The sequence below is a fragment of the Thunnus thynnus genome, chromosome 7 (assembly GCF_963924715.1).
Source record: "Thunnus thynnus chromosome 7, fThuThy2.1, whole genome shotgun sequence".
NCBI classification, from domain to species: domain Eukaryota; kingdom Metazoa; phylum Chordata; class Actinopteri; order Scombriformes; family Scombridae; genus Thunnus; species Thunnus thynnus.
Genome location: NC_089523.1, coordinates 11,339,062 through 11,355,581, shown reverse-complemented (window position 1 = coordinate 11,355,581; position 16,520 = coordinate 11,339,062). Strand labels below are relative to the sequence as shown.

At 38.6% G+C, this 16,520-nt stretch overlaps 2 protein-coding genes across 2 annotated transcripts; both read left to right on the top strand.

Moving 5' to 3' along the window:
- Positions 1-3,809: 3,809 nt before the first annotated feature.
- Positions 3,810-13,078, top strand: lbhl (LBH regulator of WNT signaling pathway, like). The gene is made up of 4 exons (XM_067594291.1): positions 3,810-4,195; positions 9,914-9,989; positions 10,316-10,613; positions 11,888-13,078. The coding sequence occupies exons 1-4, from the start codon at positions 4,104-4,106 to the stop codon at positions 11,956-11,958; spliced, it is 537 nt and encodes a 178-aa protein (XP_067450392.1). The 5' UTR covers positions 3,810-4,103; the 3' UTR covers positions 11,959-13,078.
- A 1,046-nt stretch (positions 13,079-14,124) lies between these two features.
- Positions 14,125-16,288, top strand: c5ar1 (complement C5a receptor 1). Its single transcript, XM_067594290.1, has 2 exons — positions 14,125-14,227; positions 14,533-16,288. The coding sequence occupies exon 2, from the start codon at positions 14,545-14,547 to the stop codon at positions 15,580-15,582; it is 1,038 nt and encodes a 345-aa protein (XP_067450391.1). The 5' UTR covers positions 14,125-14,227; positions 14,533-14,544; the 3' UTR covers positions 15,583-16,288.
- The last annotated feature ends 232 nt before the right edge of the window (positions 16,289-16,520 follow it).

The following is a 16,520-nucleotide window of genomic DNA, read 5'->3' as shown; positions in this document are numbered from 1 at the left end:
ACGCAAACAATTTTCACATAACAGCTGCTGTATGATGTCTGTATTAATTTACTTCAGTATTTACCAGGTATGAAAGACTTGTCATACACCATAACTACAGACTCACAGGATGGGGCGACAAGCTTCTGTTGAAAAGGTAATCAAACAACAACAATAATGTAGATGGATTTAAAAATCTACTTTCAGTAATATCATGCAATTTTGTTCTTAAAATGTCAGGTTGACTTGAGATACTTTTAACATTGTTGACACTTCAAAATAAGGGCTGTGCAGCTTTAGACATTAAATTCAGAATCCAGAAAATGTCCCACTTCACTATCAGTATCCATTTTAGCATTACAAGACAAAAGATTTGATTGCATATTCTGATGGTAAAGAGAGCAGTACCTGTTGCTGCCTTGAAGTGAGCGAGAGAGAGGGGAAAGGAATTTTTACAGCTGAAAAAAAAAAATCCGAAAACGGGTACAGACAGTAAAGCTGTTTATCTAGTTGTCAGAGTTTCACCTGTTGATGCAACATATTGAAAGGTCATGCGAAAAAATGAACAGAATATTTTTATAAAAACAAATAATGTTTCCTTGGCAATTTAGTGTTTAGTCACTGATTGCTCATGGACCGCAGAATGACGGCAACAGGATTTCACATCTTATGAGAATAAATCCTGAGTTAAGCAGTTGAGCAGCCAGGAAACTGAAAAGACAGATGTTTGCACAACAGCTGATCAGGCCTCATTGTCTGTCAAGATTCTTCAAATTCTTGTCTTAGCTCGTCTGCACTAATTAAAGAGTTACTATAGGCAAAGGTAGAGTTAAGTGATGGTGTTCAGAGAAACATAGTATGTCAAATAGATAAATATTTCCTATTCTTGTTATTTCCTGTGTTGTTTGTGTGTGTGGGTACATTTTTCACAATTCTCTAGTTTTTTATATATTAGTCCACTATAACACTACTATAACAAATAACAGGATAAGAGAGAATTAGACAGTACCAATATCTAAATGCAGGGGTGGAGCAGCGATTTTAAAAGTGTGGGGGGTTTTAGAGGTGGGACATGAGCACGGCAACCCCCCGCCTTCGAGCCCTGTTCCAGTCTCAACATGCCAAATCAAAATGAACGCCATGCATTTAGACAATTTTTTCTACTACTGTAGTTGTAACCACTGCTTCAACTTACCATAAAATAATTACTGAGACCATATGAGTGTAACAACTCAGCAGAATTTATTTAGGGTCTCATAGCAGTTTACTACTTACATCCAGTTATTTGTATGAATTGCTGTACTGGAGCATAGCTATCCTTATTAGACTTAAGATAATCACAGAGTATCTTTATCCTACTTCCTTACATACCTTATAGACGTGAAATTAAAGGAAACTTACACTTCCATTAAAATGAAATGGATAGTTATAGATGCATAACAACTCTGCCAACAAATCAGTATCAGTAAAGAGTCAAATCAGTAAAGAGTCATTTCTGAGTCCATGGACTAGTACAACCTAAACTGTCTTCAATTTCTTTTAAAAAGTTTTACTAGGAATCCAAAGGGGACCTTTAATTGTCTTTAATTGGGAAATTAAATACCAAAAGTTGTCCCGGAGGTTTTGTGTCAGCAGGCGTTAGTTCCTCTCCAACAGCCACAGGGAACAAGCAGTCCCTCTTCATCCGAAGTCCACCTCAAAGCTAACAGGAGAATATCACATAAGCAGGTAAGCTGTGGCTCTCACAGGCCACAGCTACAACCATCTGAACCCTTTTTAAACTCAATAATAAATAGTAATATTACTGTGGTCTAGCTTTAATACACAATACAAACTATAGCTCATTCTAACTTTAACTATTAAATGCAAAACACACATTACTCCCTAACATAAGGAGTAAAACTATGACGTCTAAAGCAACATATTCCTTTGACATTCAGCTTAAAAGACATGAACTATATGAGTTTACATTCTGGACACAGAGGTAACTTGTACACATTCTTGCCAAAGTCCGCCCTGCAATGTGACTAATTAGTGATTAGTTTAACTCACGATTACATTTAGGATAGCCTATTTCATTTATGTTCAATGATGTTAGCTGAGCTGACACATCACATAATAAGACAAATTTACAAAAGAAAATTCTACATTACTATCTAGTTAAATAGCTGTTTCATACCTCTGATCTGTTATTCTCTAATCTGTTATCACAGCCAGCAGAATGCACAAATGGAACTTTACTTTACTTTAACTGTTTACTCTTCCCTGGTCAAATGGCTGTGATTGGCTGGATGGCTGTTCAATTACTATAACTTGACCAATAGGTGTTTCACGTATGCGAAACTCAGTTTCGTTTCATAAATGACTACCACAGGAAAAAGTGGGGGGGGGGGGGGGGTGGAATTATGTTTCTGTGAAAGTGCGGGTGTCACAACACCTGTAACACTCACGGCTGCGAGGCCCCTGTCTATATGCATATCTTAGATCCCCTCCAGACATGTTTTAAGATGTGATGGTTTCATGTCACCACAACCCCACAAATTCACCCAGACTTTGTCTCCTTCAGACAGCTGCACTATACTGCTGATACTGGCAACTTGGTTACATTTGTCTGGAAGACTAGTGTGATACACCAAGGCCAAATTCTCTCCATTCGTAAAAATGGCACACTGAGCCCATCTACATGTGCACAGTGAAATGATAAAGGCCGTCCACGATGCAGGTGAAGACGCCTGTGTACCAGAGCAGTATGGGGTGCTGTGAGCGGTGTTCAGCTTAGCTGTGAAGGCAACTACTCTTCCATAGTGAATAAACCAGATTAACCATTAGCATACACATATTTGCTGTTCAAGTCTTTGCAGTGTGTTGATTTTCTTTTCTCCTCAGATGAAGTAAAAACAGTGGCTTACAAAACCTATGTATGCATGTACCAGTTCTAGGGCCTTGATATTGTGCATGTTGGCTTTAATATTTCCACCTGTGCCTTTCTGGGCCTTGTTTTTGCTTTTAAACACAATTATACTTTTCAAAATCTTAAATGGTGTATGGCACTTCTGTATCTTTTGTCTATAATACGCTACTGATGATGCCTTTCTCTTGCTTACTTACCAGCAAGTAGTTTGACACACCAATCTTATTTTCATTGAATAATGTTTTCAATTAAATTTTTTAATTATATTTTTTTTTACAATTTACCGCCCTTGTGGTCATGTGTATAAAGTATATTCTATTACAAATGTTGGAAAATTAATAGGATTCCAAAGTTCAGCAGAGGCACGATGTCCTTCACGCTGTGCCGGTTTCCTCACTACCTTGTTCCATATATAGCCTACTGACTTAACCCACAGAGGGGATTACATACTGCTGTTAACAGAACTCTATCTGTTTAGCAATAGTTGCTGCCATGTTATCTATCCCCTCCCCATCCCTGAGCCCTTGATCCCTGGGCTAATTCCATGAATCGTCCAAATCTAAATCCACTGATGGAGCAACGGCACACACACAGTTGAGAACAGAGAGAGAGGGAGACATGGTGGACAAACACACAGGATGAGGGAAGTAGAGAGGACATCAAATTAAGTTGCTGCTGAACTTCTTGACCATTTTGTGAGCAGTTCAATAAACTTAGCTTCCATCAACAGTGGGGCCATGTGCCATCTGTGCACCCTTTATATGCTTCTTTACAGATGCACCAGCGACCCAGTGTGCCAACTCATCAGAGGGGACTGTCAAGCCTGGCTGACGTCACCCATCCAGTCTCTGTAATCGAAAGAGACGTTAATCCCGCTCCTCTCCAAAGCCTGGCAGTAGGGTGGGGTGGGACAGGGAGGGATATTGAGAGAGACATGAGGAAGGAAGTTGGATACAGGAGACAAGGGAGCGCATGCAGGCTTTGGGCTAGCAGACAAATTCAAACTCAGCACTGACCCCGGACAAGCCAGACAGGTGCTGTCCTAACTGACAAAGGGCATTAGACACTCCTCCGTCTCCTGAGCTTCTGCTGAACACCTGAGGGTGTTGCACCCCCTTATCCAGGCTTCGCCCTGGAGGCCAAAAGCCTCAGTGAGGGCTCTGCGGAGGGGGAATGCTGTGGGAGCTGCTCACCTCCTGCTGCACCCCCTCTCATGCCGTCTGGACCTGCTGTGGAGGAGCCGGGCTTCACCACTGTGGAGCTGTGCCAAGATGAAGAAGACATCTGCCTGACTGCAACTGAGGGGTAAGAAGCTGCTGTCGTTTGTGTGTTTTTAGAGGCACTAATTCATACTAAGAAATTCTGCGGGGTATTTCCGGCAGAATTTCCCTTCATGTCCACAAATGCGCACAAAATAGCTATAGTGAAAGTTCACACTTGATGTAGATCAATTTCTGTGGTGACATGAAGATAAAATCAGGCAAAGTCAGCAGGTAGAGATGAGTTTAAGTGTTTGAGTGTTTTGGACAAGATGGGTCATTATAATTCATTACATAACAGATGTAGAAGGTTCTGTGCCTTCCAGAAACCATCTCTTCATATGTGGTCAGGTGTGCAAATGCGTTTCTATGTCACTTCCTGTGTGAATGTGAAAGCCTTCTGAAGGTATTTGAGGGTCACCGCAGGTCGTCACCTTTATGAGAGTTTGCTGTGGTTGTGAAGTGATGAACAGATGTTCTGATGATGATGATGAAATGGTGCTATCAGTCCACCTGATACAAGATATATTACTCGTGTTAATAATCATATAACAGTACAACTCTAATGATGCTAGAGAAGTGTAACAGGAAAACAACAACAGGAAAACCTTGTGGCCAGCTGTGGTGTCCCCTCAGCACTACTTCATTCATTGCGTATGAGCAGCATGTTCCTAAGAAACCTTTAAAAGACTTTTACTAAGATTGTTGCCAATGTGTCATCCTTTGAATTAAAATGGACACAAAAGTGACTCCAAAAATACAAAGAAGTCAAACTTGCCAGTAATGAAATGAGAAAGTGATAGCAAATAGTTTCAGTGATGGAAACAGGACAGTAAATAGTCACCACTGCTATTAAGTTTACTAGCACAAAGTATAGGTGAGGTAGGTGTTTCTTGTTCCTGATTACACTAATCTTAGCTGTTTAGTGACTGTGGATAGTGACGAAGACGTGTCTTTTAGTGCCGGTCAGTTGGAATAAAACCTTTTTAATCTTCCCGTGAGATAGAATTTATTTTATCATTTCACTGAGCCTTCATTAATTCATTATCTACAAACCAGCCATTTTCACATCATTTTGGTTTATTCATAAAGTATCGTTTTTTTGTAAGTAAGTAACAGTAAGCATCTGTCAGTAACATTTTGAATAGCAACTGTTATACTGTACGTTTAAATCTGTGGTACGCATAATACAGTCCACTGTACAAACAAAGACTGATTGTTGACTGAGCTGAAACGTGCAGGAGTTTAGTGGGAGTGTATATGAGAGGGATTACATTGAGGTTAAGCTTTATAATATCTGCTGAAAGTTTCCATCCCAGGTGGCTCTCAAACAGCTTAGTGTGACATAGTTGTCAGCAGCATAATATCAGAAATTGAACTGTAGGACTGCGCACATTCACAAGTGGGTCAAAAATGACAGCATCCTCCTAAAGCTGATCCTATTTAGGCGAGAACAGGGCGTCCTCATTCTGACAGTTGTGCAAACTGGCTTAGTGTTTCGTCGGTTGTCATATTGTACAATGAATTTAAACGTGTTGATAGGACTGTTAATCTGTCAAATTAAGTCAATCCAAAAGAAAACTAAGCTAAATTCAATTCATTTCAATTCTATTCAGAGTAATTCAATATGAGACAGAAAGATAAAGGGAATGAGGTGAGAGCAGGAGAGAAACTCACTGATGCAATTTTTAAAATTCTCAACTGTTGAATATATTCAAATAAACCAAAAACACAAAGCTGGTATCACACATTAGCCAAAGGATTTCAAATTTTTTTTTAGACATTTTTAGACCATGTTTGCAGTTAATGACCTGAACACTTCACAGTAAGGTTGGTCCTGACTGTATGAAAAGTTAAGGGATCCCCAAAATTCCAATTCATGGAAACATAAAGGGAATCCCTCCAAAAGCTGTTGCGATATTTAATTTACAATCACAAATGTCAACCTCATGGTGACGCTAGTCAGTGGCGGAAGGACAGACAAACCAATATTTCTAACAGTGTAACTTAAAATGTCTTTGTGCATGTGTGTTACTGGCATTCATTAAAGATATAGACATAGTTTGAGTTTAGACCTTGAAATACACTGTATTCCTTTATCCTGCTGTGGAACATATAGTATACCTTCCCAAAACAATCATTTGTCATAAATTTTGTGTCATTTTCTCAAAAGCTCCCTTTAAAATACTGAGCAGCTCTGAGATTTAGTTGCTCCCTTCCTTTACTTCATTTACATCTAAACAGCGGTGTTGCTTGGCATCGTGGAAAGTAAATGAGTGAAATATTGTACTACATTCATTTCACAACAATAGTTACAGCCATAGGTGCCTGGTTATTATTAAAATGTGGGAGCAAACTTGGAGAGATACATAATTGGTGGGATTAAGTCAAGAAACAGCCACCTACACTAGTCTAGATTAGTTTGATTGAGGGTGCTATGAGAACCAGGAATACATCAAGAACAGTATATAATTGGGTGGATCAGGACAGGAAATGATTATTAGAAAAATGGCTATTTCATATTTGAAATTATATTTATAAAATCATTATGTAGCCTGAAATGTTAGTAGGTTACAGGTTACTGGGCTATCTTCAAGGTTAAACAAGGACAAACAATTTATATTAATGAAATAGTCTCACAACACATCACCATATGATTTGTATAGTTAAACCTGGTCAAACAATGTTAAACCTGAGGGTTGCTATTCTCAATATTCACAAGTTCATCTTCAAAGTCTAACAATTGCAGCAAAGTAAAAACAAATTAGATGAATGAAATGGCCTCACAACAACCATCTAATTCCAATCCCACATACAGGTTCTAGTGGAAGCTATTAGCACCACCAGCTGATGTAGTTGTGATGTTATACAGGAATAAATAATCATAGCTTCAAAAGCAGATTATTTTAACTGACATTATCTCAAATCAAGGACTATTTTAATGCACAACTCAGAAGGTGACTTTTGCCTCAAGACTTAAAAGGGCCATGTTAGTTAAGGACTAGACCTTACTTCCTCTTAGAGTAAACTTGCAGCTCTCATTTACCCTGTATGAGAAAATCAGAATAATCATATTAATTAAAGCACAGCGCAGAGCACAGAGCATCATCATATTCAAAGGTAATTCCATCCAAAGTCTGACTAAAACTGAAAATAAAGCAAAGTATTCTGCAGAAGTCTAATTGGGTTACTTCCCACTGCTGAACATTTGACTGTTAATTCAGACACTTTGGTGCCATGAGGAAAAGCTCTGCTCTGTCTGTCTCTCTTTCACGACGGGTTGGACTAAACCAACTCGAATGGTGGTCCGAAAATGTCAGATTGCTGATTTTAACTATAAAATAGTTAAAATGCAGCACATGCTGCACATCCACCAACTACACTGTTTAAGTACTTCTTACATGGTAATGCATCAGTAATAATGATCCAATAATATAATAATATAGCACTGACTACAAAATAAGTACTTTAACTTGATACTTTAATTACTTTTACATAGCATTTAATTGCATTTTGTTGATACTTACAGTACCAGTCAAAACTTTGGACACACTTTCTCATTCAAGGGCATGGGAAGGTGTATCCAAACTTTTGACAACTTTTTACTTAATTGAGTAAGATTTTAAATGCAGAACTTTTACTCATAATGGAGTATGTATTTTGTCTGGTATTGCTACTTTTTACAGACAAGTTATCTGAACATTTCTTCCTCCACAGGATAGCATACATACTGAAATATTGAAGCTATATTTACACCCTTTCCTCTATGTTTGACTTCCTCTTGTTCTCTACCAGAATATCTCAACATTTGCCTGCATTTTCACGATGAATTCACAAGCAGTTTCAAAATTGCCCCTCCGTAGTCTGACGTAACATGTGACCCATGCTGCTGTTAGCAAATACCAAAAAGTACCTTCCACAGGGTCTAAGGGCAGACCACATCCGTCTTTCAACTGCAATTTTATTTAAGAGTGAGCAAGATTTAACAGGTTGTGTCATTATACCATGCCTGATAACAAACCATGATTTTTACTTTTGGAGAAGAGAACAGACACAGAGAGACAGCAAGAAAAAGAGAGAGGGAGGAGGAGAGGGGGATAAAAAGAGGATTCGGACAGATCCTCAGTCCTTCTTAATCCCCCGTCGGCTTTTCTGGAGACCATAAACAGATTGAAGTTGGATATGGACTCTCGTGCATGTAACTGAAACAAGTGACTACTTTGCCGATGCTATAGACTGTGGAGCCAACATGAAGTGGTCTGATGAGGGTCTCAGGGCCAATTTCTGTTGCAAAAATAAAACAGCAGTGATTTTGGTATGTTTCACACCAACTACAACAGATAACACTTTTTAGGGTGATGGTCTAGTCTGCAAGCAGTGGCTGAGAAATGGAGTTCAGCCACCAAAGCTCACAGCCCAATTTAAGAGTCGATAGAGACAGAACAGCACGTTTGTTCAGTCAGACTCCCTCTCAGATAAATAAATAAAATATGAGCGGCAAAGGACATCAATCCATTTTGACTCAAACCCTATTTGAGTTCTGCAATAATCTGGAGTATGAGTGTGTGTTTGATAGGAGACTCTATGTGATGAGCAAACACACACATTTGCACAAAATTCACATAGTCAGACCAGCTTTGGCCAATGAGATGTAGGGAATGAAAATATCTGACCAATCAAAAGTGTGGGACATTGGATACTGTAAATCAGCTAGAAATACAAGGGCATGATGGGGCTATGATGTTATTTCATAGAGAACCGGAAGATGTGATTTAGCACAGAGTCAGTGAGTATGGACTTTAGTGCTGTTGGAGACAGTCTGCTAAACATGAGAGTTACAAGGCCAGTAAGCCGTCAGCTTAGGGGCAAATTCCCTTCCTCATAATGTCAGACCTTACAGCATCTAGTTAGCTATCAATCACAGCAACATTTGTTGTATTGTCCTATGTGGCATACATCATTAATCTAGCATTCTGAGTAGTTTCAAATAAATCTTAAGAAGTTCCATCAATACGTCTAGAAGATGTTACTGGTTTTGTTGTTGCTGAGTTTTGGATAGTTCTTGACAAGCAAATGACCTTTTGAAGAGGAATATGATCAGAGAGCAACAGAATCAATGTAAGGAGATCCTCCATCCAAAACTATGGAGGAAAATTTAATTAAATTTAGCAAAGAACCTAATGTTAACCTGAGTGACAAATATTTCTCATCAGCAGACAGTATTTGCTCCAGAAACACCCAACCAAGCAAACTTAGAAAGTGCATTTTCAATTTTCTATGCAGTTCTTTACAGAGGTTTTTTCTTTTGGATTGTGAATAAATATGAGGTTTCAAAAGGTATTTCAAAGGTTTCCTCAGTGACACTCGCACTGAGTTTCTACAGAGATTCTACAGAAATACTGTATGTGAAAGGTTCTAAATTAGCTATTAGCTAGTTATTTATTGCAACTTTAAGAGGTTTCTAATGAAGTTGACCCCTGTACAGTAAAATCTCTGCAGAACTTGCACTCTAGGGATTCTTGGGTCTTATACATTTGAAAGGATGCCCATGAAGGTAAATGTTAAAGTGTTTCCACACATAGAAAAGAAAAAATACTATAAAATGAAAAAGAAGATATAAGAAGATATAAGATGAAAAAGATTTCAAGTAGGTTTCTCGGGATGTTCAAAGGGGAAAGGATTTTAATAAGTACCTGTTTCTTAAGCATGTATATTTGTGTCTTGTTTAAGTTGTGGTCTCATGATAGTTTTGTTCCATCTGCAGAGGGATGGAGGAGATGAGTGGTCAAGATTCAAGCTCTGACGAGATGCAAAGGAAGGACCAAAGATCACCATTCCAGGTATGTCCCATCATTGTACTGTGAATAGATCAGATAAAATAGAATTTGTTGCAGCACAGTCCTGTTGCATTTATCACATCAAGACTATATTGATAGTTTCAGACAGGATGTCAGGGTAAGTTTGTTATAGATCACTTTTAAAACAGAAGGGACACAAATGATGATAAAACACCAGGCTGGTCAAAGACTGGGGAATATATTCTATTTTAAAGTGATCAAAAACCAGTACAGATTTACAATATCTACCCACATTAAAGCTAAATTTACTGTGAACTGACATTTCTACTCAATTCTGAGTCAACCACTCTTCCCCCACTTTCCTCCAGATCTTCCCGGACCCTGTTGAGGTTGTCCTGGGCCCAGAGACCTCATTAAACAGCTTGGACCACGACCATGAGAAGGAGCGTCTACCCTCCATCGTTGTGGAACCCACAGAGGTGAGCGAGGTGGAGAGCGGAGAGCTGCGCTGGCCTCCAGAGAACATGGACATGGAGGAAGACGAAGAGGACCTGTTTTTGGAGCAGTGCATCCCACCCGCCAACATTGCAGACTGGGGAGACGAGGAGGAGGAGGAAGAAGAGACGTCGGTTATCCTGAACCAGCAGCAAGGCTTGACACTCATTGGTGAGTTGGATGTGTTATCATACTCTCTGCTTTACCCTCCCCCTTGTGATTTAAAAAAAAATCTATTTAAACAATTTAAACACTTAAACATCAGCTCATGTGCTTTCAGTCTGGTAGGACATGTTAACTTTTAAGGCACATACAGTGTCTTTAAACACAAATACATGAAACCCTAACTTGACCTGTGCTCAACACTTTACGTTTGGTTCTCCACCCTGCCCTGTTTCAAAAATATATTGACACCACTGGTGTCAGTATGCTAACATATTCTCAGTACTAACATGTTGATGTTTAGCATGTAATGTTTAACATGTTCACCATTTAGCGTGTCAGCATGCTAACATTTGCTAATTTGCACAAAACAAAAAGTACAAAAAGTACATGAGAATGTCATTGGTTTTAAAGATATTTGACCATAAACTAAAATATTGAACAAATTCAATTTTTGGAGCTAATTGCACTATAGATAAAAAGTTCACCAAAGTTATTACAAACCATCCCCAGGGGAACAAATATCTTTACCAAATTTCATTGCAATCCACCCAACAGTTAAGACTTATCATGACTTTCTGACAGACCGACAGACTGATAATGCCATCTTTAGAGTCATGTGACCAGCATGGCTAAAAATACACTCAGCACATCTACAACATAAGTTTCAGTTTTCAATTAGGTCAAAAAGATCAAAAACCTAAATTGATCTGTTATGGAAAATCTTCAGATGGGCCAATAAATCTCCAGGTCTCCCACAACATAGTATTAAACTCAAAAAACTGATATGTATATTCAGACTCAAAGAATACACTTGAAACTGGTAGAGTTCAATGTGAATGGGTTCACTGTGCATCAAGTGTAATACAGAGCAACTATACTGTCCACAACTTCCCCTATTGTGGAGCGTGTTTTGGGCTCGTTTGACCTTGTTTCAGCTGGCTTGGAAACAATGGTGTCTCAAACTTCTCCAAAATCTAAAAATAAAGAGCTTGATGGCCTTTAATCACACATCCTAAGTAAATAACCAAAATATCATATTACTGATTAACCCTTCTATGTGTGGTCTCTGCAATAACTGCACATAGTTGATTCTTTAATTAGCTCTTCTGTGTACTGTCTTTTGTGCTGTTACTGGCATGACTATTTACTCAAAGGAAATTAGTCTCCATAGCAGTCATTGTGGATCTCTATTGAGTTCAAAATACAAGTTGCGAAAGCCAAAAGTTTGATGTTGAATATTTGATAAACATAACATAAAAAATGTGTTTTTCTTTCTGCAGACCTTCAGTCGGATGCATTTAGAGATGACACCCCCACACTTCCACCGAGCAGTGCTCCGGCCCTCAACTGACTTAACCTCTGAGACCTACAGTATTCACCTCTGATGACTCAGTGAGGAAACATACATCAAGTATGACAACAACTATGGCAAAACATAGCAACCTGGGGTTTACCAGTGACAGATGATGCAAAATGTGAACTGAAAGGCGGTGTTGATAAAGAGGAAAACACAAGCAGGAAAATACGTGTTAGATGTCAAACACTGATAGACAGCTACACAGCAACTGTGACATGTCATGTCATTTCCACATCTACTGTATATTGATGTTTATACAAAGACATATACAGGCATGTCTGCACATGTGGGGACATAAAGATGAACAGGTACACAAGTGCAAAAACAGACGCACAAAAGTCAGCTTGCTGAAGTTGGAGACAGAGAATTGAGCAATATGGTGTCTTTGCTGTTTTTTTAACTTGTCAAGTAAACTTTGATGATGTATTTTGTGTTTCAGTTCCCCCATTGTTTCCCCATTTTTTATGGGGTCAGTTATACCACAGTGGCAGAAGAGGAAACAGAAGCACGGCAACAAATTTTCTTAAGTTTGTGTTTTGTTCTTTTTCTATACTTCATATCTGTCACTGATACAGCTTGTATCTTATTAAATGTTTTCATAGATCATCATTTTGACCCCACTGGCGGCTTCTGAGGACATTAACCTGGTTATACCCTCATTATGTACTGTATTTATTGAAGCGCTGTAAAAATATTGTCTGGGTTGACTGGCTGTTTTTCTCTCTCCAGCACCTCTGAGGCGTTGTCATACGTTATGTGAATGACTAAACAGGTTTGTTTTTAAAATCAGCATTTTTCATGAGGTTACAAAATCCACTAGTCAGCAGCTATTTTTTTCCTTTTTGTCGGACAGGGTTGGCCAGTTTGTCATGCATGTTGAACCAAAAAAGAAAAGGAAGGCAGCTCTAGTCGCTTTGCTAACAGTTCTAGATGCCACTGAGAATTGTAGTTTTTAATGTAATTTACTTTTAATTTTCAGTTCAATAATTTGTGTTTAGGCTGATTTGTGAATAATGTGTATATATGCAAATGTTGTTGTGTTACTGTAAAAATGATTATTATTATTGATAATGATTATTATTAAATTGACAATAAAGATTTTTTGTCCCACTAATACAGGTAATGATGGGTGCTGTTTGAACTTTATTAAATTGAAAGAAAATAAAATGTAAAAAATCTACTTTTTACATAATTGGGTCAAACTAATATATTGTTTTACACAAACTGTGTAAATTATATTGAATCCATCTACTAACTCTGTCAGACTGAATCATTTTTTGCTTTTGTGTCATGGAAAATTGCAGCTGATACATTCCTTTTCTTTTTCTTTTTGTAACTTATTGTATTGTGAAATACTCCTGGATGATCACCAGTGTATGACTAAGAATTAGATCTAATTTTCTCAACAGCTTAACAGGAACTGCACTGTAAAAGCAAAACATTTGTTCATATCGAAATAACATTGATATGCCTTGTATGTAACACATTCAAATTTACTGTACTTGCAAGGAAGCATAAAACTGAACATAAAATGAGGCAATGTATGTGCAGATGTTTTATGTGGAAGTGAGAGAAATACTATAGCATCATGTTCAAGATAAGGTAGGATAAGATAAGATAAACTTTCGTATTATAAAAGACATTTGAGATAAACTGTATTATTTCCCATGCAAAGAAATTACTACTAGGTACTAAATACTGCAGCAAAGTAAAAAGTAACTTTGAAGTGTAATGAGACACAAATAGTCACAAAGTGAGGAGACAAGTTAGAGTAAAAAAAAGTTGCAATAAAAAATGTAATAGTAAAATTGGACTAGAACAAATATTGCACTTGAGGGTAGTGGTGGTTGGATAAAGTGTACAGCATACATATTGTGGAACAAGTGTCATAAAAAGTGTTTATGAGGGGTTTTTTGTCTGATACCACTTGTCTTCTGTAGTTTTATTTTAGGTTTACTATCATTTAAAAACGGCATAGTTCTTCTGTATATATAATGCTGGATTAAGGCACTATGGTGTGTTACATTACAACCTTCGTATTGTTGAATATAGCCACTACTCCACAGACTCTACAGTGAAGAACTTAAAGGCTTTATTTGATAACCGTGTGTGTGTGTGTGTGTGTGTGTGTGTGTGTGTGTGTGTGTGTGTGTGTGTGTGTTGCGTGAGGTTGGGTTGGTTGTATAAAACACGCTCAAAAGCTGAACAGCTACATAACTTCCTTCAAGCAGTGTGGGTGCAACATCAACAGGACACTGAAACTGTAAGTTGAAATTTGTCAAGTCTGAAATGTTCTAACTGCCATGTAATTACAGATTTACAATATTTAAAAGACATTTCAACTTAAATAAGGTTTAATTGTTTAAATTTTTATCAAGAATTGAATCAAGTAATCGACTGTGTTGAACTAATTTAGGGATTTTCTTCAGAACAAAACAAATCATTTTGTTTTAGATTAAACATTTTTCCTAATATCAAAGGTGTCTATTGTGTTGTCCATTTATTTAAAATGTTCATTTAAGCATAACACTAAATATTGTTAATTTCTGACACATTTTACATCTACAGTTTAAACCAACCATGGATGCCTCATTGGACAATGAATCTTATACTGATTACAGCGATTATCTGCCTGATTTTATTGACAATTTCGTGCCTGCGATTCAGCCGATCCAGATAGTCGCTCTGGTCTTCTACGGCCTTGTGGTTCTGTTGGGTGTCCCTGGAAATGCCCTGGTGTTGTGGGTGACTGGGTTCTGCATGAAACGCTCTGTCACTTCCCTCTGGTTCCTCAACCTTGCGTTGGCTGATCTTCTGTGCTGCCTCTCCCTCCCTCTGCTCATGGTCCCTCTGGCCCATGATGACCACTGGCACTTTGGCCCGCTGGCCTGCACCCTGGTCAAAAGCGTGTTTTACCTGGTGATGTACAGCAGTATCTTGCAGCTGGTTTTGATCAGTCTGGATCGTTGGTTGCTGGTCAGCAAACCCGTGTGGTGCCAGAACAACAGGCGACCTAAGCAGGCTGTGTGCATGTGTGTTGCTGTCTGGTGCCTGGCCCTGATAGGCAGCATCCCACAATTTGTCTTCACAAAACAGATCAAAATAGGTGAAGTCAAGCAAGAGTGTCAGAATGCGTTCCCCTCATTACACAGTGCCTGGCTCGTCTTCTCCTTCCGCTTCCTGATGGGATTCTTCCTCCCTTTCCTGGTTATTGTGGTCTGTCACTGCGTGGTGTACAGGAGAGCACAGAGTGGAATGTCACATGGTCGCACCCGTTCCAAGCGGACACTGAGGGTCATCATCGCTGTGGTGTTGAGTTTCTTCCTGTGCTGGCTCCCTCTGCACATTTTGGACTTCATCGAATTGAATACCCCTCGACGTTCCTCTAACAGCCCAGCAATTTACCTGGCACAGGCTTTAGCGCTCTGCCTGGCATATTTCAACAGCTGCATCAACCCACTCCTCTATGTGTGTCTGGGCCGAGGCTTCAAGGACAGCATGACACGTTCTCTGCGCAACATATTCAACTTCATCAGCGAGGATCCTACAACCAGGATGAGCATCGTTACTACTGAGACCAAGAGCACGAACACTGCAAAGGAGATGACTAAAATCTGAGGGTGTACTGACTTTGATTTATTGTATGCTGAGCTCTTCTTTCTCACTGCACTGAGCTTGGATATCCAAATCACTGTGTTTCACCATCGACAAGTTAAGAATAACTTGTTTGGTACATTTACCTGTCAGTTAAACTCTTGTTTGATATGATATGAAAGTGTGAACACACCAACCTTGCTGTTTGTATGCACTATTTTGGATTGAACATTTGCAGAGGCAGTTAAAATGCGTTAAAATGTTATCAGGATTGTCTCAGGATTGCAAATCATGAACTATTGGCCAATCTGCCATATTTCCTGTGCACGTTCATGTCTCATGCAACAAAACTCTTTCCACTTCTGTTTTCTGGCTCTGACAGGCTCCGATGATCTCAGATTTGGTTACTAGGTGTTTCTGGCATCAAGGGAAGTTATCAGATTTGATGTATTACTTTGTATGTGTGTGTGCTGTAATTCATCAATTTTGTTGTGAGAAATTAGACACTGGGATTAAATGAATATTATTTAATATAATAAACAATTAATAGCTAGTTTTTGTAATACCTCACCTTATGCAACAGTACACTTTCCATTGTGATGAAAGAGTCAGACCTCCTGTGTAATAGTTCTACACCAAGACCACAAGAGGGAGCTACACTTCTCCTGCACAGCTACTGTACATGTGACACATATGACCTGGACTTGTCATGTTTTTTGAAATTAAAGATGTATATAAAATATTCTTCTTTGAATAATAATTTGTGTCTTATAAGTTTTTTCCCCTCAAACTAAGTTTGATTTTCTTGTTAAAATCCTTAAAATGACACCTACTGTTTCTCACTCATTAAAAATTCCAGAATCTCTGACTGTGCAAATATATTTCATTTTAGAAGATTAACTGCTGGACACAAGATGTCTCCTACTTCACTGTAAAGTCCATTCTCAGTGTATGTGCACTGG

Excerpts from the sequence above, each read along its gene's own strand:
- lbhl (XM_067594291.1), top strand. The coding sequence starts at position 4,104 with ATGCCGTCTGGACCTGCTGTGGAGGAGCCGGGCTTCACCACTGTGGAG. Across the intron at positions 4,196-9,913 it reads TGCCTGACTGCAACTGAGGG|AGGGATGGAGGAGATGAGTG; the intron begins GTAAGAAGCTGC and ends TTCCATCTGCAG. Across the intron at positions 10,614-11,887 it reads GCAAGGCTTGACACTCATTG|ACCTTCAGTCGGATGCATTT; the intron begins GTGAGTTGGATG and ends TTCTTTCTGCAG.
- c5ar1 (XM_067594290.1), top strand. The coding sequence starts at position 14,545 with ATGGATGCCTCATTGGACAATGAATCTTATACTGATTACAGCGATTAT.